General features: G+C 41.0%; 1 protein-coding gene across 1 annotated transcript in view; it reads left to right on the top strand.

Annotated features, from left to right (window-relative positions):
- Nucleotides 1–25,597, top strand: part of RSF1 (remodeling and spacing factor 1) — a 73,216-nt gene that overhangs the window by 41,884 nt on the left and 5,735 nt on the right. Inside the window, 11 exon segments of the mRNA XM_042456069.1 lie at nucleotides 1,959–3,643; nucleotides 7,570–7,779; nucleotides 9,515–9,619; nucleotides 12,826–12,905; nucleotides 17,714–17,768; nucleotides 18,995–19,104; nucleotides 20,881–20,948; nucleotides 21,741–21,948; nucleotides 22,844–22,994; nucleotides 22,996–23,068; nucleotides 24,532–24,720. Of these exon segments, the coding sequence (XP_042312003.1) occupies nucleotides 1,959–3,643; nucleotides 7,570–7,779; nucleotides 9,515–9,619; nucleotides 12,826–12,905; nucleotides 17,714–17,768; nucleotides 18,995–19,104; nucleotides 20,881–20,948; nucleotides 21,741–21,948; nucleotides 22,844–22,994; nucleotides 22,996–23,068; nucleotides 24,532–24,720 (2,934 nt within the window).

Genomic DNA, 25,597 nt, shown 5'->3' with positions numbered 1-25,597 from the left:
TGATTCCACTATTGTCACAAGTCTGCCTGCAGAAGACATGTGAGAGGGCCTTGTCAATAGCTGCTCCTAGGCTGTGGAATTCCTTCCACAGGAGGCTAGGTTTCCCTCTCCCTTCTCCCTGTTATTTGAATAAGTGTTTAGTGATTAATATGGTTGCACAGAAGGATATTTAATAGGATGTGAGCTGTACATTTATTCATAATGTTATTGTTTTGAAAATGATTTTTAAAAATGAATGTGTTTCTTTTTAAACATTTTAATCATCAGATTTTTACTTATATCTTGTTTTAATCTTATTGTAAGCTACCTTGACCCCGTGTTGGGAGAAAGGCAAGATATTAAATACACATGGATATACACACATACATAAAAGATAGCATCCTGCTTGTGGTATACCTTCTGTATGGCACCAAGTGAACACCTTTAAAAAAGCCAAGACCATTTCAGGCATTTTGTGCCCCTGCTTCAAAAGATTCTGTGGTTTATACTTCAATGCATTTTTGTCTTGGATTTTCTCATATTATGTGCACAGTGGGTGTATTATATTGTTGTGTTTGGGTTGTAAACGTGGCATATATGTCTTTCTAGATCTCTGAACCAGAATTCTGGTTATCAGGCAGGATAGAACTATTGTCAATAAATAAAATCTGGGGACAAATTAAACATATCAGCTATAATGTAAACAGTTTAAATCACTAGGTGCATCATAAAAACAACAGGGCCAGATAAAACAGATGAATTTGGAGTAAAGAAGGCTTGGGGAAATAAAGCTGTTACAGACTGCCAAAAAAAGCTGCTTCGGGTCTCTTTGGAGGTATGCTATTTAAATATGCATAGGTCCTACGAGTCCGGAGGCTGCCAAAGCCACATTCCATTCCTCAGCACTGGAGTGCGGCTTTGGTGCAGCTTCTGGATTCTTAGGCCCATGCATCATTAAAACAGCATACCCCAAAGAGACCCGAAGCAGCTTGATTTTGGGCAGTCCTGTAACAGGCCAAAGAGTCTTGTCTCTAATGACAGGATTCCTCAATTTGAGCTCCACCTGGTGCTGGCCTTTTTGGCCTTTTTGACCTTTGTTCTATAGACTTCAAATAGCTAAAGAGTTATTTCTCCTTCCCAGGGAATGTGACCTTTGTAGTTCCATATGGTAGGCAGGAGGTCACTTAACAGTATCTGAGAGAAAACGTAACTCCTACATCATGCCACAATCCCCAGGATTCCTCTTTTGGAGGAAGCCATGGTAGTTAGAGATAATATAATTTTGTCTTTTACAGATGTATCCTATGATTCTGCTATGCCAGAATGGTTCACTCTCTGAAAAATACCATTGGTATCTAGCTAATATTTAGCATTTATGGCCAAGTTCCTATACGCTTCTAGTGTAGTGTAAATATACATCATGTAGTTATACTGGATCACATCCTTTCCCCACCAGTTGTGCAGCAGGCACCATGCCCTTATTTCAACCATTGAAGGATGGTTGTTAGCTCTCTTATAGCTCTATCTGTACTTAGGGAATGATTGGCTGCATGAAGGTCTGCATTTATGCAGTCCAAGAAAGTGCAACTACTTGTTCAATTGTTTGTTTTTTCACTAGAGTAGTACCACAGGGGTAGAGTGGTGTGGTGGTTTGAAGTTTGGAGTAGAGTTCAGCCACAGAAAACCACTGTATGATCTTGAGCGAGTCACACTCTAAAGCTCAGAGTACTGCAGTGGGGCAAACATCTTCTGAATCAATCTGGCCAAGAAATACTTGGGAGAGGGTTGTCATAGGTCAGATTAGACTTAAAGATACGCAACAGCAAAAAGAACTACAAGATGATTCTGGCCTATGTAATTGCCACTGATCATACTAAATGTTTAAGAGTTCTATGCTATAATGGGATTGGCAGAAGCTTTTCTCTGAATAATTGTCTAACTTTGCTCTGTGTGTTGTTGTTTTTTTTAACAAAAAACAGTAACTGAATTAAAAGTGAAGAAAGAAAAAGAAGAGACAAAGGAGGAGCAGACAAAGCAACCAGAAAATCTTCCATCTCCTGTAGTTCCAGAAGAGGAAAACAAGTTAAAACCAGAGAGAGTGGAGGAGAAAGAAATTATAAAATTGCCAGTTATAGTAAAACTAGAGAAACCTTTGGAAAATAATGGGGAAATTCAGATTACCAAAGAAGAAAATGACTCTTTTAAGGAAAATGTTAAGCCTGTTAAAGCAGACGTCAAGGAATATAAGCTAGAGCCAAAAGACTTGAAAGATGTAAATAATATTACAGAGAAAACTGTCCATGAGCCTGAGAGAACAGAATTCTGTGTGAGTGTCAAAGCTCCCCAGGAGGTTGTAGAGAGAACTGTGGAAGAAAGCGAAAAACTCAAAAATGACCAGCAAGCAAAGATCCCACTGAAAAAGCGAGAGATTAAGCTGACCGATGATTATGACAGTCCGCTAAAAGCACCTTTGCGGAAATGTATTACCCCAACAAAGGATGTTTTGAAAGAGGAAGGGAAACAGGAGGAGGAGACATTTAAAAGAGTTCCTACGATTACTGATGGGAAATTCCTTGTGAATGGGGAGGTTAGTGAGAAAATGATACCAAATAACAAATTTGAACATTTTTCCAGCACAAAGGAAGACTCTTCCATCCACTCTAAGGAGAAAAATGGTGTGAGTGGTGAAAAAATACTAGAGACTGTTAGCACAATCATAAGAACAAGCGATGCAGAAAGAAATATTTTGCATATGGGGAAGGAGATAGCTAGTGTGATTACTGAGATTCCAGATCAGAAAGTGCCTTTAAAGGAAGAAACTGGCTCAAAAGAAAAGGAAAACTTACTTGAGAGTAAAAGTCCGGGTGTTATTGTAGAGGCACCTTCCAAAACAGATGAGAGTCTTAAGAAGTCTGAAGAATCCATTAAAGCAAAAGTCGGCCTGCCACTTCCCAAGGAGTGTCTAGATAAATCTTCTAAAGCATCTTCCCCAAAGGAGCTGGTTAGTCCAACAGATGAAGAGGGTTTGACAAGTAAAGACCAGACAGAAGAGAAAACAGACTTACCAAGAGCAGGTGTGGCTCTGTCTCCACCTTCAGGCCCTCAGTCTATGAAACCTGTGGCTGAAAAAGAGGACTCTGATTCCAAAAGCACTGAGAAAAACAAAATGCATGAGGAGCAGGATTCTAAACCAGAGAAGGGTGCTGAAGCTGAAGACAGAGAGACATCCAAATTAAGTAATGCCCAAAGTTCTGTTGAGGAACCATTGGAACCTAAAAAAGGGTCTATGAAAAGCAAGTGCAAATATAAGCTGGTTTCTGAAGAAGAAAATTCTCTCACAGAGAACAGGGAAATAACATCTGAGAGGCAGAAAGATGGGATCAAACTCACAATCAGAATATCGAGTAGAAAGAAAACTGCTCTTTCTTCAAAAAACCAGAATACAGCAGCTGAAAAGGAGGAGGAAGTGGTAAATGTTGGGCGCATTTTGAGGAGATCGCCTCGAATATCCAAACCTACTCCTAAAATAGTGGAAACCCGTGATCAGAAGCCTGAGAAAAAACGAAACGAGGAAGAGGAAGAGACACCAGCCACAGTGCAAAAGCAGGAGAAGAAAGAGGACTCAAAAAAGCAAGAGAAAGGCATGAATTCAAAGGCAAGCAAGGTAAAGTATTCAGCTGCAGGTTGCAATCAGTCTTCTTAATATTCCTGACTGATAATGTTAGAAACCCAAATATCAATCAGGAGAGTCAATTCTCTATCTGCCCATCCTTCTGTCCAGACTACCGTATATACACAACCGTCAGTCGAGGAATTTATGCCCCAAAATTGATCCTAAAATTTTGGGTAGGCTTATATAAAAGTCAATACATCAGTAGTGCTTAGAAAGGTCCTAAAGCAAGCATGCCTGATGCTCCAATCTCCATTGAACACCAGTTCCTTCCCCCTCCAGTCGGTTTTTCAAGCTTTTGCTTCCTATGAAAAAAACCTCTCAATTTAAATCCAGTTGCTTCTTTCTCTAGTCTCTTTCGCAAGCCCTGGCTTCCTATGAAAAGACCTTCACCATTTAAATCCACTTGCTTCTTTGTCTGGTCCATTTTGCAAGACCTGGTTTCCTATGAAAAAACCTTCTCCATTTAAATCCACTTGCTTTTCTCTCTGGTCCCTTTTGCAAAACCTGGTTTCCTATCAAAAAATAAAAATAAAAAAACCTTTTCAATTTAAAACTATCTCTCCAGTCCCTTTTGCAAGACCTTGCTTCCTATGCAAACAATTCTCCATTTAAACCCACTTCCTTCCTTTCTCAATCCGATGTTAAAACCTCTCCTCCAGCACCTGGGAATCAGTTGGGTGAGGTCCAGAGAAGGAGGCACGGAAGTGGTATTTCCCCCTTTCTATCCTTATAGCCCCCTAAGTTTTACCCTCGACTTATCCACGGGTCATATCAAAATCCAGAATTTTGACCCTGAAATCTTCCCTCGACTTATAAATGAAGTCGACTTGTACATGAGTATATACAGTATATACCTTGGGACAGTTTCTTCCACGAAACTACTAAGTTGACAGGTTTTTTAAAAAACCATTTACACGAATTCAGTATTCATGGTTTCACTTACCCATGTCTTGGGGGCGGGGGAGTTCTCTAGGCATTTTTAGATCTTCCAGTGTGAATCTATGTATGTTCGTCCCCTTGAAAATAATAGGGTCTCATATTATCCGCAGTTTCAGGTGTCTACAGGGAGTCTTGGAACATAACCCGCATAGATATGGAAGTCATTCTGTTCAGCACAGGGGGCATTTGAATTAAAAAAATTGGGACCTAACAGAGAGCTTAGAGAGCTATGAAATATAATGAAACTTGCATCTCTTGAACACTGAGGTGGTGATACAGGTTTTTATTAAAGGTTTTTATTTGTTCAGTCACTTGATTCTCCAGTAGCTTCTTCCAAATAAAATGAGGGGAACCGTCAACCTTCCCTGCCTGATGCTTTCCAGACATTTGAACTAGAACTTCTATCATCCCAGACAATTGACTAGGTAGGCTGGGACTGGTAGGAGCTGCAATCCTAATTTATCATGGGATGGGACATTATGGCGGGGTACAGACTGCCCCAAAAGGACGATCTGCTCGCGCCTTGTTTTGCTGCGCGAGGAAGCTGCAGTGGACAAACCAGGCACCATTGTGGCGCCACAGTGTGCCAATGGCACTCTTGTGGCATCACAATGGTGCTAAGCGTCTGTTGCATCAAAATGGCGACGCCCATCTGTACAGGGCACCACCATTTTGACGTACAGAATACGTGCTAGGGTTGCGGGGCGTCTGTAAACGACGCCCCAAGGCAACCCTAGCACGTATTCCTTACGTGCTAAAAGGCCCATCTGTACTGGGTCTATATTAGAGAATGCTGCCCCAAGTTACGTTGGTGCAATACTAGAAGTCATTTAAGAAAGTAGATTGTATAGGACTGTAGCATTTAAACAACTGATTGGTTTGAATGTCCACTAATGGCCTATTAGCAGTTGGAAAGCAATTCCCACAGAATTCATCGGAGCTTACTTCTGAATACAGACACATCAGTTCATGCTATTAAAACATTTTGTAGGTGTAACAGGCAGGGCTTCTGATTCCATCCATTAAAAAACCATGATGGTAGTGAGCACCTCCAGTGCAGAGATAAGGTTGTGGTTGCATTCACTCTTTATCTTTCAGACTGTGACCAGACAAACAGGCTTTTGCTTCTGTCTTTTGCAAAATAGGCCTTAGGAGATTATTTTAGACTAGCGTGAGTCATGATTAGAAAAAGAGGGAATTAGACTGAAAGTGGACAAGAGTTCTTTTTCACCACTATCAACTTTAGTGAGATAAGAGTTTGCTAGGATTATTTTTATTGGGAACAGTGAACCTGTTCACTCCTTCTTTCAGCATTAATGGCTGTGCTTCGGCTCAGGCAGTCATTGAAGGGAAGACCAATATAAATGTAACAAATGAATAAGTAAAGAGAGTATATGTTAAGTAACATGTATGCAAAGAATAGTGTAAGATGTATAGGCCTCCTTTGGACATTACAATAACCATGGTTTAGTTTTATAAAAATTGGTTGCAGCGGGCTGAGCAGTGACCATATGTTCTCTGGGGCAGTCCTGTGAGGGACCTTATAAACTTTCATTTACATTTTTGGCAGCAGTTTGTTCTGATGTCTTAACCATAACAAAATGTCATTAATGATAACTACTTTGTCAAAACAAGGTAGTTGTATATACTATTGTTTTTGAAGTCGGATTGTTTGATTACCATGTGTACTCATGTATAAATCACCTCATGTATAAATCTAGGGCAGGTTTGGGCCCAAAATTATGGATCTTGAGGTACTGAACCTCCAGGCCCTCCCTCCCTCCCTCCCTCCCTCCCTCCCACATGGGCACAATTGGTAATGGGACAGGAGAAGGAAGGGGAGACAAGACACATTTGGCCAAAATCCTCACCCTCACAATTCCTTGGACAACCTGGACAAGCACAAGATTATGCTGTCTCTTCATGCCCTCCTTTCTCTCACCCTTCCTTCCTTCCTTCCTTCCTTCCTTCCTTCCTTCCTTCCTTCCTTCCCTCCCTCCCTCTCCTCGTACATGTGAAGGTGAGGAGAAAGGGAACTGCGTCCACTCACTCACTCTGCCTGGCTGCACTCTCCTCTCTGTGTGTTACAACTCTCTGGCCCAGGCAGAGGAAAGCAGGAGCAGATTAATGATGGCAGAAGGAAAATGAGAAGAAGGAAAGGCAGAAAAGAGAGAGTGGAGAGAGGACCTCTCTGTCTAGCAGGCTCCGCTTTGTTATGGCTCTGTCCCTCCGGCCATCCCACCTCTGCTTGCTGCTTCTCTGTCACTTTCTTCCCTTCATCCACTGGCAAGGCACAGTTGGGCTATGTCCTCCTTGGGATGCTGGGACCTCACCCCACTTCTTTCCCCTCTCATCCCATCTGGCTCAACATGTGCAAGACTCTTTATTTCATTTATATCCCACCTTTCTTCCAGGAGGGACCCAAGGCAGCTCACAGATAAAACTTTTAAAATGCAGTAAAATTCAAAACAATTAAAACATCTAGATCCAATATAAAATCACATAAAATGTACACAAAAACAAACTAAAAAACCGACCTGCTCCATGAAATTGCCCTGCTGGGCATTATATATTTTTTATTTATTTATTTCATTTAAACTATGGTTTAACTATGGTTTTAATGCAGTGCTCAGATGCAGTCAGTGTGATGTCTAAACAATGTTATGTGACCTGTATTTGGTTCTCTTTTTGTATTGTCAATTGTGAATGAGAAAATTATAGTATAGAAGTAATGTATTTGAAATTATCAATACAGTGGTACCTCGGGTTACGAAATTAATTCGCTCCGCGGCTAATTTCGTAACCCGAAAAACCTTCGTAACCCGAAACAATAAATCCCTATGGGATTTATTCGTATCCCGAAAAATTCGTAACCTGGGTAATTCGTATCCCGAGGTACCACTGTATTACTAAGTTTTTGCTGAGAATTTTCCTAAGTTTTGAGATAGTTGTAGTTGACCTTATCATTGGATTTCTAGGCTTCACAGAGAAGTAAAGTTCGATGGGCTGGGACTCGAACTCGTGGCAGGTGGAGATACTCAAGCAATGATGAGAGTGAGGGTTCAGAGAGTGAAGAAAACTCTGAGGAGGAGGAAGAGGATGAAGAGGAAGAGGAGGAAGAGGAACCCGTACCCGCTGATGACGATGAACCATGCAAGAAGTGTGGGCTTCCCAATCACCCTGAGCTGGTAGGTTCTTGTCTTTCAGAACAGTGAATTTTAAATAAGTCAGTCTTATATACCTATACGGAGAGACTAGTCAATTAAGATATGATTCCTAACCAAGATTAGAAGAAATGTATCTATGATCTGACATGATGTTGAATTGACAAAGCATGGTTTGTGATCAGCTGGCAAATCAGACTCAGATACCTTGTTTTGAAGTGGGTTTGACATGGCAAGTGGACTGACTAACTGTGGATATGGCCATCACTCCACCTCTTGAAGGCAGGATCGATTTATGAAGCTGACTATGAAGAGGGATGGAAAATCAGTGCAGCCAAGCTGTTATGTACCACATTCTCATACCTGGGATCAAACATTGATAGGAACAGGGACTGCAGCCAGGAAGTCAAAAGAAGATTAAGAATGGGAATGGTGACTAGAAGACATTCTAAAATGCAAAGATATCCAACTGAGCATAAAAGTGAGAATCATACAAGTCATTGTATTCCCTGTTACCATGGATGTGAGAGCCGTACAATTAAGAAAGAAGATAGGAAGTTCGCCCTCCACATTTGTGGTTTTGATTTTTGCGCACTTGATTATTCACAGATTTGAATAATACGTTCACTCTAAGAATCTCTAAATTCTCCAGCGTGACTCTTATAATCAACTTCTGCCAAAACTTGTAAAAATTGGCAGTGCTATAAATTTCTGAAAAATAGCTTGAACTAGAGAGAACACTTCTCTAGGCATTTGTAGGTCTTCCAGCACAATTTTATGGTTGACTTCTGGCAGTTCTTGACCCCTTAATTGCCCTGGAATACCTAGAGAGAGGTGTTCTCTCAGATAAAAAAATAGTGTTTTTATTTGCGATTTTTCCATATTCATGGGGGCCCTGTACCTGTAACCTCAATGAATGTGGAGGGTCCACTGTACTCTAGAATCTGAAACCACAGATTGTTCACATGGGTGGCTGAGATAATGACACCTTTGCTTTCTGGTGGTTCAGTGTACACAAACTTTGTTTCACACACAAAATTATTAAAAATATTGTGTATAAAATTACCTTCAGGCTATGATGTGTGTATATAATGTGTATATGAAACATAAACGAATTCCATGTTGAGACTTGGGTCCTGTCTTCAAGATATCTTATTATTTATATTGATATAAATAATTATTATTTATATTTCAAAATCTGAAAAAATCTGAAATCCAAAACACTTCCGGTCCCAAGCATTTTGAATAAGGGAAATTGAACCTGTATTGGTTTATGTATTATTATTATTATTATTATTATTATTATTATTATTATTATTATTATCCTTTATTTATGAAGCACTGTAAATTTACATGTATGTGCATCAAAAGTCTGTTTGCTCCTTTCCTGTCCTTTGTGGGTGTGACCCTTAGAATCTACACTGAACTACACCAAAAGAAGGAGATAGAACTGTTGCCCTTACTACATGTCAACAGTGAATCCAGTCTTGATCTAGGAGTTGTGATAACATAATTAGGGTATGATCTGGTCCCATTGCTTTCAGGGCAGAGTTAAGCATGTTCTTAGCTGACTATCGGTGTGGTCAATGAAACTTTAAAAAGTTTGATGTGGGCTAAAGCTGAAAAATTCACCTGTTTAAGTGGCTGCCATTAATAACATATTGCAAGAAACAGTGCAAACACAGAGGCAAGATGCTCCTTGATGTGTTTTGACAGGATGTGTTCAAAGGCACACTGAAATCTTGGTTCATTTCCACAGATTCTCTTGTGTGACTCCTGTGACAGTGGCTACCATACGGCATGCCTTCGGCCGCCGCTGATGATCATTCCTGATGGAGAGTGGTTCTGTCCACCTTGCCAACATGTAAGCTTTGTCTTCTTTTATTATTGTCTCTCCCATCTCCCTCCACACATTTAAACCTACTAAAAAAAAAAATTAAGCAGGTCTGAAATACCCTGAAGATACTAGATCCCAGCTGTTCCCATCAGGCTTGGTTAGTATTTGGGTGGGGGACTGCCAAGGACTACAGGTTGCAGTAAACTATATTTCACAGGAAGGCAATAGCAAGCCATTGCTGAATATTCATTGTCTAAGAAAAACTTACAGAATTCATGGTGGTGTCATACGTTGACAAATAACTTGAAGGTAATGGGAAGACATTTAAACCATCACCTTCAAATCGCTGAATATCTTCCTCGGTTGCCTCAAAACCAACTGCCAGTGAATATTGTTGGATCACCTAGAATTCTTTTGCTGTTCTCTTTTCTCTCCCTTTCCCTCTGACATATTACTACAGTACTACTACTACTACTACTACAATAAAATACATTTGTGACGCTGTGGGGTGGAGAAAATAGACCACATTTATAAGGCATTATTTCTTCAGTGTGTTTTGGACCAAAGGGCCAGTACAGACCGGCATGAAAAGCTGTTTTCCAGCCGGCTTGGGGTAAGGTATACACATGACACACGCACCCATGATGCCCAGCCACCTGGCTACCCGCCCCGCCAGCCAATTTTTGGGCATTCTGGTGGCATGGTGTTTAGATGCCACACGTTGCCACAATGCTGTAAAGCCATGGCAGGGTAGGAAGAACCGGCTTTTACCAATGCAAAAAGGAAGATTGGGGGCCATGGCTTGCGGTTGCCATGGCTTGCGGTTGCCATGGCCCCAATCCAGCTTTCTCAGGGGCGGCTTCAAGCCGCCCCTTTGTGGTGGTCTGTTCTGCCCTTTAGTTACCTTTTTCTGTGTCTTCCCCAGTTTTTGGATGGCATATCCAAAAGTAGAGGAAAAAAGAATACTTTTTCTGCTGTATTTGTGTTTTCATCATTGCAGTACACTGACGATGATTCAGTGAGCTTTGTGTTGTGAAGAAGTAACTGAAATCTAACTGGGGACAAGAACTATAGCTAATTATGTAAAATTAGAGGTTGTTTATTTTTATTTTCTAGTTGAATATCCCTTTACATTTACGTATGCTGCATCTCATCTGTTATATGATGCTTGCCTAGTCACCCGCTTTAGAGACACCTTTTTTTACAAACAAACAAAAAATCCTTCCCAGTAGATTGCATCCTGAATAAAATTCAAGCATTTTTGAAAAGGGAAAGTATAGAATTATTTTTTTTAAAAAAATACTCAGCTTCCTTAATATGTTACCTGATATTCATTTAAATGCTACAGATCCTAGAGCATCCCTGCTGTTTACTTCTCCTTGTTATCAAAACTGCCCATTTATTCCTTCCTTCTGTTTCCTCTCTTCTAACCAGTTACTGATATATTAAGAGGAGAAATCCTCTTATGGCATGACTGCTAAGTTGCCTTATGTACCTTTGGTGAGGATCTTTGTCAAAACCTTTTTGAAAATCCAAGGATGCAATGCCTAGAGGGATTGCTCCCTTCTGCATGTGTGTTGACAACCTGAACAAATTCTCAAAGGTTAGTGAGGCAAGGTTTCCCTTTGCAGGAGTCATGCTAATTCTTCCCCAGCAAGGCTTTCTTTTTCTGTTATGATTAGTAGTTCCCACTGTTAATATTTTCTATCAATTTCCTGGATGCATTCCCCAGTCCATTTTTTAAAACAGGTGTTAAGTCAGCCATGTTGTAGTCCACTAGACTTATTTTAGTGATTTCTGTTGTTGAGTTTCTAACTGTCAAGTGAATTATGTGTATCTGCTTCTGCCAAAACTTGCATCTGTTGGCTCTGTTTTGCAAAGACAGACGAGAATATGTGGGGCACAGCCATAACTCAGTGATAGAGTGCAGGCTTTAGCTGCCCTGGTATTTACCAGTAAAAAGGACCTGGTAGAAGATGACAGGAAAGACCTTTTTCATCTTGTCTCTTTGGAGAGCCACTGCCAGTCAGTATAGTCAATACTGAGGTAAATGGACAAATATTCTTGATTTGGTGGAAGACAGCTTCTTAACTGCTGGTGTTTATATTTTCAGAAGGAGAATGTCATTCTTCAGCATCTTTCTACTGAGCTCTTCATACATCAAATAGTTTGACCCAGCCTTTCTCAACCTTTTCACCCAGAGGAATCCCTTAAAATAATTTTTAAAATTCTGGTCACGTTCTCTTGCGGGAGCCCTAGCAACCTATCTTGGAAACTTAGCATTCTGGGAAACCCTGGTTAAGAACTACTGATCTGACCTAACAGTTCAATCTCTGCATTTTGACTTGGAAGTTAAGTCCCGCCGTGTTTCTTGGGACTTATTCCCAAGAAAGTGTGTACGGATTGCAGCCTGATTTCCTCTCTGTTTTGGCTTGGGCAGCATTACATAAAAGCCATGTTGAATCAAAGGTGGGAAGCCAACCGGCAGAACATGAAAATAACAGCACTCTTTATACATTAGCCATCTATCTATCTGCATCTAATGTACTAATCAGTGTGTGTTGGTTCTCTGAGTATCTGGCAGTTTAATCTTAACGTTTTTACATGGCTAGCCTTATTGATTAAAAACTTATATTTTGTTTCACAGGATATAGGCCCTGGGCTAATGTGGTGAAAATTTCATTTCCCTTTTAAGCATTAACCATGGCTAAAGTGAGCCTTGGTTGCTTGTAAACCAAGGGGCTAAGCTAGTTTGTAAGCCTGATTAGGCAAGAACGGGTTTTTAGCTTTGATTATCTTGGATGCAGGCTTTCTTTACCCCACCTCAACATTCCCCATGTCTTCACAAAATCATAAACCCTTCTGACGTGCTCATTCATGTATTGTGAACGTTTTACTTCTGCCTAACTGGCTGTGCTGATTGAATAGATGGCATTCTGAAAATAATACCTTGGAACCTGTGGGCTTGAAAGGAAAGACTGAGTTTGGGAATACAGGCAATGCACTTCACAGTGAAGGTTATCTCTCATCTGATGTGGGTCTTCAGGATTGTTCCATTTCTTTGTTTTTATCACTGAAGTCTTTCCTTCATACTGCTTACTACCTGGACTGTTGTCACATCTTTACTGGCTGTAGTGGCTGTAATACTGAGGAATGTTTGGGTGTGGGCCTGTTTAAAATTTGGCAGATGGAGTGTGTTATTGTTAATGGTCTGTTTTGGTTTGTCTCCACAGAAATTACTCTGTGAGAAGTTAGAAGAACAGCTGCAGGACCTTGATGTTGTCTTGAAAAAGAAAGAACGTGCAGAACGAAGGTATCGGAATATAATTCAGAGGCGTAACACCCCTTTTATTTTCACAGAATAAGACAATACAGTATTGTAATTTGAGTAGTGTGGTTCTCTCATGCCACATAGACCTTTCTGCACCCAGATGGGGAGTGGGAAATCAGAATAGGCAGTTTGTTAGCTTAGTATCAATCCATATTCATAAACATCCCAAGTCACATCAAAGGCCCTTGGACAGAACAGTGAACAAAAATTTATGTTCCCTTTGGAAATTATAAACAGAAGGAAGGGGGGTTGGTTCTATTTTCAACCTTACTTGAATCTCACACAATCCTTGGAAATCAAGAAAGAGGATGGCGATGGAGCCAAAATATGACCCTCAGCAAAATAAGAGTTTATATATAATATATATAAATTTTATTTTTATACCGCTATTCCTTGGAGATCATAGCGGTGTACAGAAAATATAAAAACAGTGTAAAACAACAAGGCCCCTCCAACCCCCCCAATTATACAATATAAAACAGTTAAAACATCATAAAACCTCCAATAGAAATAGCAGCAGTACAATAATACCAGTGACAAGATAAAATGCCTAAAACATCACTAAAAAGGGAGGAAGAGTCAATCAAAAAGAAAGAAAAAAAAGGATCATGGGGGGAAAGACTGGCAGAAGAGGAAGGTCTTCAAGGTCCTCTTAAAAGCTTCAAGGGAGGTGGCTGTGCGGAGCTCGTCGGGCAAGGTGTTCCAGAGTTGTGGGGCTAAGATGGAAAATGCCCTCCGAGTTGCATTATAGCGTGCATCTGGAATTCTTAGGAGATGTTTCCTGCCCGACCTGAAAGTGCGGGGCGGATTGTATGAGGAGAGGCGGTCCTCCAAGTACCCTGGGCCCAAGCCATTTAGGGCTTTATAGGTTATAACCAACACCTTGTATTGCGCTCGGAAGCGAATGGGCAGCCAATGGAGATCTTTCATAACAGGTGTTATATAACTGGCCCTGGGACATCCAGTGACCAGTCTGGCTGCCATATTCTGCACTAATTGAAGCTTCCGGGTTTGGTACAAGGGTTGCCCCATGTAGAGCACATTACAGAAATCCAACTGATAGGTTACCAGAGCGTGTACCACGGTTTCAAGGTCCCCCCGGCCCAGGTAGGGTCGCAGCTGGCATATCAGCCGAAGCTGATAGCAGGTGCTCCTGACCGTTGCATCCACTTGAGATGTAAAGTGGAGCGACGAGTCCAGAAGCACCGCCAGACTGCGAACTGAGTCCTTCACGGGGAGCGTGACCCCATTCAGGACAGGTGGAAAAATGTCCTTCCCCGGGCCAGGAGAGCCTATCATCAGTACTTCTGTTTTCTCTGGATTCAAATTGAGTCTGTTTTCTCTCATCCAGCCCATTACCGACTCCAAGCAGGCATTAAGAGGAGAGATGCCATCCCTAGTCACTGCATCAGTCGGAGACACAGAGAAGACTATTTGGGTGTCATCAGCGTACTGATAACACCGCACCCCGTGTCTCTGGATGATCTTTCCCAGCGGCTTCATGTAAATGTTGAATAGCATGGGGGACAAAATCGCTTCTTGAGGGACCCCAGATGTAAGGGCCCTCTTATCGGAGCGACAGTCCCCCAGCTCCACCATCTGGAATCTACCCGAGAGGTAGGAACGGAACCACTGCAAAGCAGTGCCCCCAATACCCAACTCCCTCAGGCGATCCAGAAGGATACTATGGTCGATGGTATCGAAGGCCGCTGAGATGTCCAAAAACACTTAACAGGGACACGCTACCCCTGTCCATGCTTAGACGGAGATCATCGACTAAGGCGACCATGGCAGTCTCAACTTCATAGCCCGCCCGGAAGCCAGTTTGAAATGGGTCCAAAAAATCCGTTTCCTCCAAGATCCCTATGATGGAAATTAAGCAATTTCCATCATAGAGATTACCAGAGCGTGGTACAGTAAAACTAAATATTATTATATAGCTGGAGGCTGATATTTCCTTAAAAGAAGAGTGGGTCTTTTTTGCTGATATGAAACTTTGACGTCAGGAAGAGCGGTAGCATGGTGAGAGATGATCCAGAAGTGTCCTTTTCTGGGTTGAATTGCCTCAACATGTGCCTCTTTCTCTTTGTTTGTAGATCACAAAGGTTCTCTTTACTGAAAAGCTAAAAGTATTGGTGGCTTAACATTTTTACTCCTGAAGCTTTAAAGCTAAGCTTTGGTGTTGTAAAGGGCTCTGCTTCAGTCTTTAATTCCATATCCTTCAAGGATTCTACTAAAATGGATTCAAGCATTCATTTATGTCATGTTTCACTATCCTGGACTATTTGTTCCATCTCCCGTGAACTCTAGTTGTCACTGTGAAGTCGAAGGCTTTCATGGCCGGCATACATAGTTTTTTGTAGTTTTTTCGGGCTATGTGGCCATGTTCTAGAAGAGTTTATTCCTGATGTTTTGCCAGCATCTGTGTCTGACATCTTCAGAACAAGATGCCAGCCACAGATGCTGGCGAAACATCAGGATTAAACTCTTCTAGAACATGGCCACATAGCCTGAAAAACCCACAAAAACTAATCACTATCCCAAACTAGGATGTGCATTGATCATGCTATATGATGATTAATACATACCTAAAAATAGATGGCCATAAAAAATGTTAAAAAGATGGATGCTGGTTTTATAGGAATTAGCTGTTTAAAATCCTAACATGATATCAGATTTGCTCCATTATGTAAAGTTTATTCACAACTTTCTTTGACATTTCTGTGTTGTAATATGTAACCAAATGAAATGATCCTGCAAAAAATTATCCTGCAGTGAGTAAGAAAGGAATTAAAGTCTTTAATACACTTTCAAAACACTTTAATTTGTTGATATGAAACATAAAAATAAATCAATAAATAAAAATTAATTCTAAAGCATTGAAAGAATTTGCCCTAGAACTTTAATGTCCACACTTAATCAAAGCTGAGTAACAACTGAATTGATAAAAATATCAAATTCGTGAATGAACTGTGTGTGGGACAACATTTGTATTGTTTTTCAAATTCAGCACTCCAGAATACATTATAAACAACTACAATATTGAAATAAGCTTTTTCATTACAGGCCTGTGTTATGGGACTTGTAGTCCAATACATGCAGAGGGTGCCAACCTAGAAAATCCTAAGCTATGACATCTAAATATTACCAAATCCCCTAGATAACTTGTTTTTATTTTTACGTTATTATTCTAGCTGGAACCAAAGGGATCAAGGATAGCAAAAATCTCCTACAAAGATAACAAATTGCTCTTTTGGTTTTCGAAGTTTCTGGATTTTATCATGCATGATTTAGATTACTTGTTCTCTGTGCTGAATATTATTTGTACATCATAAAGTTTTTTTGAAAAGTCAGGGTAAAAGTATTATAAATAAATACAAGATGAAATGACCGTGAAAGGGAAGAAGAAAAGCACCAACTTGGTCATACAAATGAGTTCATAGAACTTACTAACCCAATATTTTCTGTCAGCCCACACACCAACACATACTTTCTAACCATGGTTAGGAATCAGGAATGCTTTTTTTTTACTGAATTTTAAAAATATGATTACAAATAAAGAAACAGAGGAGGAGAATAATAATAATAATAATAATTTTTATTTATATAACCGCCTCTTCCAAGGATCGAAGCGGGATTACATCATTAAAATAATACAATACAATCCAAATAATCAATAAAATACTAATACTGAATTACTGAATGTGATAGGAAAAAAGAGAGAGGGGAAATACATAGGATGTATATTAATAGAAGGTGACCCTAATTGTAAGAATGCAATTTTCTTGAAGTGGACCTCTATAAAATAAACGTTCATGCATAAGTAAAACAGTAATGCCCTCTGACCATTGAATGATAGATGGTGAAGATTTACCATTCCAATCTTGGAATATAGATCTTATTGCTATAGTGAAAGCATATAGGATCCCACAGTGCTGATTCTTGGTAAAATTCCCCTCCACGTTAATGAAATTTTAAAAAAACCTTTTGCATCTACAAATGCCAAAGGTTTTTGTAATATAATATTAATACACTGCAGCACATTCAACCAAAAAGCAGTAACCACTGAACACATCATATTCCACAGGGAAGCATTATCTTCTCACATAAATCGGGAATGTTTGAGCCAAAACAGACCGGCTCAAAACATCGGCTTCCTGGTGGCTTTGTGGCTGTGGCATATGCACAACATGTGCCCGGAAGATGCCAGATTGCCGACACATGGGCTGGCTTCATGGCACTCCGGGGGTGCGGCATTTACATACTATATACCACAGGAGTACCGTAAAGCCATGGCAGGGAGGGAAAAGCTGGCTTTTTGCCAGCTTAAAAAGGAGCAGCGTTTTGCTGCTTCTTTTTGGACCAGCAAAAAGCCAGATTGGGATCACAGCATGTGGCCACGGCCCCAACCCAGCTCTCTCAGGGACGGCTTCAAGCTGCCCCTTTGAGGTGGTCTGTTTTGCCCCTTTCATAGGTTTGTGGATTTTCTGTCCTAATCCTAGTTGCTGCATTTCCATTTTCTTCCAGTTTGGAACTAGCCACATGCTGATATTTTTGCAAACTAGAGAGTTAGCCTCTATCCAGTTTGCAATCTCTCTTTGCAACCATGGTTGCAAGAAGGTATCATGGAGGGGCACCTATTTCAAAGCCTGACAGAATCCTATATAAAATAAACAGGTGCTATAATATAGGGGAAGCAGGGAAAAAGACTATAGAAGAATGATCAGATATTGTGAAGAATTGACTTTTTTTTTTCTTTTTCTTTTTTGGCTTTTGTGTTTGTCCCAAAGGAAGGAACGCCTTGTGTACGTGGGGATCAGTATTGAGAATATCATTCCTCCACGAGTAAGTGAAATGCATCCATTGACATTAATATGATTTTGCTTTCAAGTATTGAGCCAGAGCTGGGTGTACTTCGGTATGAAAATAATCTAGAATTGCCCCAGAGGGAGCAGAATCTGCTGATTGTCCAAATGTTCAGAAATCAAGTGAATTTGTTTCCATCTGCTTATTTGGCTGATCAGTTCTGCTTCTGCTACTGATACCAAAGGCTGAGAAGTTACATCGACTGCTAATTCCTTATTTCCTCATCCCTAGAAAACCAATGGAATTTATGGGGTTGTCCACACAGACCAAAAAGCCCATGTTTTACCCAACCTCATGTCATCCTCTTTAGAGGATGCAAGCCAAAATCCTGGGTTTGGATCCTGGCAAACTGGACGCAGATCTGGTGGATCCAGCCCAATCTCTGCGGTTAACAGCCTTTATCACAGGACAATTTGACCCTTGATTTGATCCTGGAAACTCCACAGCAAACACTGGCTGTTTAAATGGCCCTCCGTGCTTCTTACCTTGCTGCACCATCACTCCTTCTGAGAAGCCCCTCATCACTGCATCTGATGTGGAAACAAAGTGCCTAGCCACATGGGTGCAAACAAGCGCTCCATTTCTGTATCAGATGCAGTGATGGGGCTTCCCAGTGGGAGCAACAGCATGGCATGGTAAGGAACGTGGTCCTGGGGCAGCATGAGGATGGCCAACCTGGGGACCAATCCGGGTGGGCATCCGGTCCATGTGCCTGTGCTATTCTGGCCCATCTAGTCAGCCTTTCTCTCCCCTTTCTATTGGCTGCAACTTCTCTGCATCCGGATTTGTAAATATGGTGCCTGCTGTTTGGGAAACTTGTGCAGGGGAACTGGTTTAGTTGGAGAGCCAGTGTGGTGTAATGGTTTGAGTTTTAGATTAGGGCTCTGGGGAGGTCAGGACTGAAATGCTGGCGCAGTGCTGGAAACCCACATTTTGACCTTGGGGAAGTCACACTGTCTGAGCCTCAGATGAGAGGAATGACTCTGAATAAGTCTTGCCAAGTCAACCGAGAGTTGCCATACCAACAACAGGGTGGTAGTTGTGAGGAGCCATGTGGAAAAGTGCATCTCTTTGTGTGGCAGGAGATTTTTTTCTAATGAAAATGAAAAGGATTGAAGCAAAGCTTCTATGTTCAAATCATAGAAGTGGGCCTTCCTTGTAGGCTGCATCTGTTGCTGTGCTTAATAATAACCTTTTTTCAACAGGAGCCTGAAATACCTGAAATCATAGATGAAAAGAAGAAAGATCCAAAAAAATCAAAGGCAAAGCTGCATGAAAGGAGGTCAACAAGGCAACGGAAATGCATCAGCTATAGGTAAGTGACTTATTTTGCTTCTTCTGAATTGATGTAAAAGATACCATGTTGTCTCCGGTTCACTTGTGCAAATGAGAATCTGCAAAAGGAAGAGGGGAGTGTAAGGCCTTGCTTCAGCAGCAAAAAGAGTCTGAGAGGAAATTGAGCTTACTCCTCTCCCCATTGAGTCTGATGGGTGAAAGAGCAGCTGGCTCACATAAAATGTTTCCTTCCTTTCTTGTGCATTTGTATGTCATGTGGCTTGCCCCCCATCCTTCTCAGTTCCTTTAAAAATGACATTTTAAGCTTACAGACCCACTTATATACATGGTATGCCTATGTTATGGTTTTCTACACCTTTCCCACATGTCTATACGAAAGCTGAGTGAAAGTAGTTTGTTTCTCTGGTGTCTGACATGACATAATGTTCATTATTTCCATAATACTGTATTTTACTGGAAGGCCCTCCTTTTGGGGGGAGACTGTGGCTGCTATGAAGATGTAAGGCTGTATGCTGGCTTTTAAGGACAAGTTATCATGTCCTTGATGGATGAGAAAAACTGATTACCCAACAGAACCTCCCTTTCGCCCCAGGACATTCAACAGTCCTCTAGAGGATTAAAGCATTCTGCAGTTATAGCACTTTGAAGGGTCATTGCTTGTTAGTAGAAATTGCACTTGAAATGTATTATGTTCAACAGCAGGCCTGTGAAAGGCATCGTCTTTGTTGCTTCTGCTTTTGTGCAGTCCCTCCAGTTCATTTCAGCTGCTTTTAGGTGAAGCTTGAGCTCTAAAACCTCCAAGACATTTGACCTCTTTTTGCCTCAGCTGTGAATAAAAAAACCTAAAACTACATTTAAATCCCTCTCCCCCCTCATTTTGCAGTGTTATATAAAATGCAGACTGCTGCTGCAACATCCAAGTAACAAGAACATCTGCTTTTCCTTTTGAAAGGGATAAGAGGGAGAAAATGATAGCTGTAATCAGGAATCAATATTGTCCTCTTAGATAGTTTAGGATAAAGTCACATTTTGAGAAAGGGCCTGCAAGGATGAGAAGAAAGGGTAGCTCACAACTGATTATAAAATCTATAAAGGAGGTTAAAAAGTCTTGTAATTTGTTCCAGAATGATTTGGGGACTTATTGGAATTTTTGAAAGAACTCTTTAGAGCAAAAAACATAGCACTTCTGTGGAATGTGTCTCTTTTAAATCAAGAGCAACAACTGTTGTAATATGAAATGAAAGAAGACCAAGGAGATTGACTGATAATTTGGCAGTCATTCCAAGAGATAGTAATAGAAATTAATTTTCACTGCCCCCTTCACATTAGTTAATTAATAAATAAATGACAGCATGAATAAAATTTCATTCTTTGTAACTTGTGCTCAGATATTTTGCCTTCATAAAAATTAGAACTAGTAAGTAGTACACCTGAATGCCAGGAAGATGTGTTCCAGTTTCCCTGTTTGGAGAGTGGTTGTTAATATTTGGATACTTATTCTTATACACGAATTTCTTATACACAGATTCAAGCATCCACGGTTTGAAAATGTTCAAAAAAAGTATAAATTTCAAATCAACCTTGATTTTCCATTTTTTATAAGGGACACCATTTTGCTATGTCATTATATTTAATGGGACTTGAGCATCCATGGATTTTGTTATCCACGGGGGATCTTTGAACCAAACCCCAGCGTATAACAAGGGTCCACTGTATTTTGATTGTTAAGTTGCTTTAGCATATCTCTTGGAATGTCATTGAGTTGTGCATTGAAACTAGTAATTTTATTTTTTAGATTTGATGAGTTTGATGAAGCCATTGATGAAGCAATTGAGGATGACATCAAGGAGGCTGATGGAGGAGGTGTGTCTTACTGAGCTGCTCTTGTATAGGACTAGAAAAACATTTGGGTGATGGCAATCTTGAGTGACAAATTCATGCTGAAAGACTCCACTTAATGGTTGTTGAGGATAAAAAGGGTGGGTGGGTAGGACCATGTGTGACTGCTTGCCTGTAAATCTGGTGGACAAGGCAAAATGAAATGAATCAAAGACCTGCATTTCATTCTTCTATCCTAGGCCTGCTTAAACTCCTAGGTTTTCATGGTAGGATAGAGAGACATGACCCACTCTTCTAACAGGAGGTACAGAAAAATACCTGAGTACCTTTTGTAAGGGAAGCTGGAAGTCGCAGGAGAAGAGTGAAGTTTAGCAACAGCATTTATTTACTGCTTCATACTGAACTAAGCATAGAATTCATAGAATCATAGAATTGGAAGAGACCATATGGTCCATCCAGTCCAACTGCCTGCCATGCAGGAACTCACAGTCAAATCATCCCTGACAAATGGCCGTCCAGCCTCTGTTTAAAGACCTCCAAAGAAGGAGACTCCACCACACTCTAAGCAGTCTCTAAGCGGTTTACAACGTGTAAGCTAATTGTGCCCAACAAGCTGCGTACTCATTTTAGTGACCTTCGAAGGATGCCAGGCTGAGTCCACCCTGGGGTCCTGGCCGGAATCGAACTCACAACCTTATGGCTGTGAGTGAGTGGCTGCAGAACCAGCATTTAACCACTGCGCCACCAGGGCTCCCTGTTTAGGTAGCAAGTAGAACAAATTAAGTGTTGCCTTTGTTTTGATCCCCCTGAGCATAGGTGGAGGAAGAGGGAAAGACATGTCTAACATCACAGGCCATCGTGGGAAGGATATTTCCACCATCCTGGAGGAAGAAAGAAAGGAAAGCAAGCGGCCTTCAAGGGCTGCTGCAGTTCGTCGCAAGAAACGACGGCGACTGAATGACCTGGACAGCGACAGCAACCTGGATGAAGAAGAGAGTGAGGATGAGTTCAGAATCAGTGATGGGTAAGCCATGTTGCAGTTGTATAGCATCCAATCTCTGCAGTTACAGACATACTTCAGTTAACAAAGCCTCTGATAAAGAAGCTCATTTCAACGAAGTCTTTTTTCTGCCCACCCGGCCTGTCTGCTCTTTCACCTTCTCCTCTGTCTAGCTGGAACTTTTTTTGAAATCGCACTTGAATTGGGGAATGGGGTAGGCAGGCATAAAAAGATTTTTAAGTAAAAAGAAATTTTCTCTGTCAGTGACTTTGGTCCAAAACACACTGCAGAAATAATCCAATTTGAAACCACTTCAACTGCCCTCGCTCAATGCTAGGGAATTCTGGGAACTGTAGTTTTGTGAGACATTTAGTCTTCTCTATGAGAGAGCTCTGGTGCCATAATAAACTATAATCCCCAGGATTCCCTAGCACTAAGCCAGGGCAGTTAAAGCAGTGTGAAACTGGATTATTTCTGCAGTGTGTTTTGGACCTTTGTTAACTGAAGTGTGTCTTTACTCCTGTCTTGAAGGATGAAGCTAAACCTCTCTGGTTTGTAAGTTCTGCTAATTTCTTGTATGTCCAAGACATACAGGGTCCCCACCTAAATTTTGAGTCAGTAGCTACCATATGATTTGCCCAGTATCAGAAACTGCATGTTTGAATCATCCGCAAAAGCTTGCTACTGAGACATCAGCATGTCGTTATAGCTGGGACAGAAAAAGCATGCATTGTTTCCCCGTAACACACACACACACACACACACACAAAGAAAGCCACTGAAAGTACTGTATGCTTTTTCTTCTCTTAGGAGTTTGATTTTATAGAATGCAGATCTTAAATCAAGTTAGGTTGGTTTTTATTTTCAGTATAAGTGTTTTAATTTCCAAAACCTTTCCCTTTGATCTTTGTCCCCACAGATCTCAGGATGAGTTTGTTGTGTCAGATGACAATGTAGATGAAAGTGAAGAGGATCAGCCGTCGCATGATGACAGTGATACAGAGTTTTCAAGGCGTCGGCCAAGGCGGCACCATTCTAGGCCAATGAGGCAAAGCAGACGGCTACGGAGAAAAAACAGTCAAGAAAAGATACTCAGAAGATGATGAAGAGGAGGACTCTGAGGATAATGTAAGCGCCGACTCTGGTAAGTTGAACAGTTTAACTTTTTGTGACTTATCTGCTGGGCTGAAGGACTGAGTTTTCAGAACTAGACCCCAAGTTAGCAACCCATTTTCCTGAGAAGCAACTATTTGGCAACAGCAGCACTATGGGGCTGGATTTGGCTATGGATCACAAAAGGTGCTGCCCCTTAAAGACCAAATCTAAACTCGGTCCTCCAGTATGGGTCTCATCATTTGATGTTTCAGTGCGGATTACAGTTTGGATTTTAAGTTTACAGAAGCAGCCTTACTGGAGCAAAGTAGCATCACAGCAAGAGGAATGACCATTCAAAAGAGAAGCAGCAGCTGCAGAAACTGCATTTCTCAGCCACTACCTGCCAGCAGGCATACTTGGTTCTAACTGCCTTTGCCCTGAGACTGCAGAACTTAAGTGAAGCACAGTCTGTCTCCTTTTGTCAGTCAGAAGTTGCACCACTTGCCTCTCACAAAGATTATCAGGATAAAAGGGTGACCAACCTGATCCCATCCATCTGCCAAGAGCAGAGCACCTGCAAGGAGCTTACTTCTATCCCTGCCAAAACTGTCATCAGAAAGTCCACCTGTCATTGGTTTTGGGATAGCAGAGCAGAGAAGAAGAAGCTCATCTGTTGGCTCCATCCATTGGCCAAAGGAATGAGGGAATGTTGGGCTACCAAAACATATGTGGGTCTTGGGTTGGTTCTTGTTTGTATTCTAGTCTGTTCTGAAGCACCTTGAAGATTATTGGACTAAAAGGTGAAATATAAATCTTATTAATAAAAATAATCAATAAGCCTGATTTTAATGGTAAATGACAGAGTAAGTATGGTATTGTAGAACTTTATCCTAAAGCATTCTGGACGAAAGGAGCAAATGCCACTACCCACAATATATCTTCCTAGCACATTAAACCAAGTTCATCCTATTCTCTTTCCCCTCAGTTTGTCTCTTCTGTGCTCCTGCTGACTTTTTCCTCTTGTGCCACCTCTTCCTGTTTCTGCCCAAACCAGTTGTATCTGTACCACTGAACACAAGGTAGATTGCTTAAAGCAGATGTTGCCTTTATTTTCAAATGTATACTTTATTTTCCAATAGTACTCTCAAAATAGTATCTTGATAATTAGAAAAAGTTGCCAGTGTGACTTTGGATCCATCATACTATTTAACCATAAGGAAGGATGTGGGAGTTAACATTCCTTGGCAACATGATGCCATGTTAGAAGGCAGCAAAGGGTATATTTCATCTATATTGGAAGGTTCATTGAAGTTCATTTTCATATGGGAAGAAACACTGAGAAGACTGAAGCTGTCCAGAAACTTCTCATCTTCTGGGCATAGTTTTCTTTCAGTGTGAGAAAGATTAATATTCAACTGACAGATTATTAACATTTGTGACAAATCATTCAATTTCACAGGCTGAATTTAATGTGGTTGCTTCTCTTCTTTCCCTGCTTTGTTGGTTGTGCAGAAAGTGATATTTCTTCAGATTACAGTGATGAAGATTACTTAGAAACTCGGAGGAGATCTCGGCGGAATCAAAAGAGACAAGTCAACTATAAGGAAGATTCTGAAAGTGAGGGTTCTCAGAAAAGCTTCCGATATGGAAAAGAACTGAGAAGAGTTCATAAGCGCAGGCTCTCCAGTTCAGACAGTGAAGGTAAAAACAAAAACGTTGGGTTGTAGCACAAATTAAGGAAAATTTAAGCCACAGGGAGAGAGGTTATGTGATAGCATTGGAGGTTTTAAACACAAGGACAGCTAGCTTTATGAATTTGAGTGCTTAACTTTAATTACTATGTTTTGCTCCTGGGGAGAGTAGATTTCTCTGAAATAATTGTGGTTGGGAGCAGTAGGCCTGTCACTGGGGAGACCTGACAACAGCCAGCTTAGTCAGATCTTTAGAGATCTAGATTTAAAACACTCCAATTGAATTGGCAGAAAGTGTTCATCACTCTGACCCAGATTTAAATTAAGAAGGCATCCCCAGAAAACATCTGCCTACACCCCTTGAGATGGGAAAGTATTCTGCAATAGAGGACTCTCCTGTTGCTTGTGAAGCTGCCTCATACACAGCCAGACCACTGGACCATACAGCACAGTATTGTCTGTCCTGAGTGGCACCATCCCCTGGGATCTTGGGCAGAGTGGTTTCCCAACAACCTCACTACCTAAAATAAGTTTCCTCCCCACTGGAGATGGTTGAGGATTGATCCTTGAACCATATGTTAGAAAATGTATTGGACCATTCTCAAGTTGCCCCTTCTCAGAAAACTAGGTAGAAATGATGCTTCAACAGTATTTCCTTCACTGTTGGTTTGAAGGCTACAAAACTGCCTCAGAGTCTCAGTTCCTTGTTATAGCTGAACCTGAGCTTGAGCTGAACCCAGATGAAACTGAGATGCAGTACATGACAAGTCCTATCATGTCACAAGTTTAGACATCTGTTACTGACAATCCTAGTTTCTAGGCTCTCACACAGCATTGCCCTTGAGCCCTGTTACCATGCATGGGATGAGACATGATAGCTTTCCATA

The sequence above is a fragment of the Sceloporus undulatus genome, chromosome 3 (assembly GCF_019175285.1).
Source record: "Sceloporus undulatus isolate JIND9_A2432 ecotype Alabama chromosome 3, SceUnd_v1.1, whole genome shotgun sequence".
Taxonomy (NCBI): Eukaryota; Metazoa; Chordata; class Lepidosauria; order Squamata; family Phrynosomatidae; genus Sceloporus; species Sceloporus undulatus.
The sequence above is the reverse complement of the archived record's forward strand: the minus strand, read 5'-3'. Positions and strand labels throughout refer to the sequence as shown.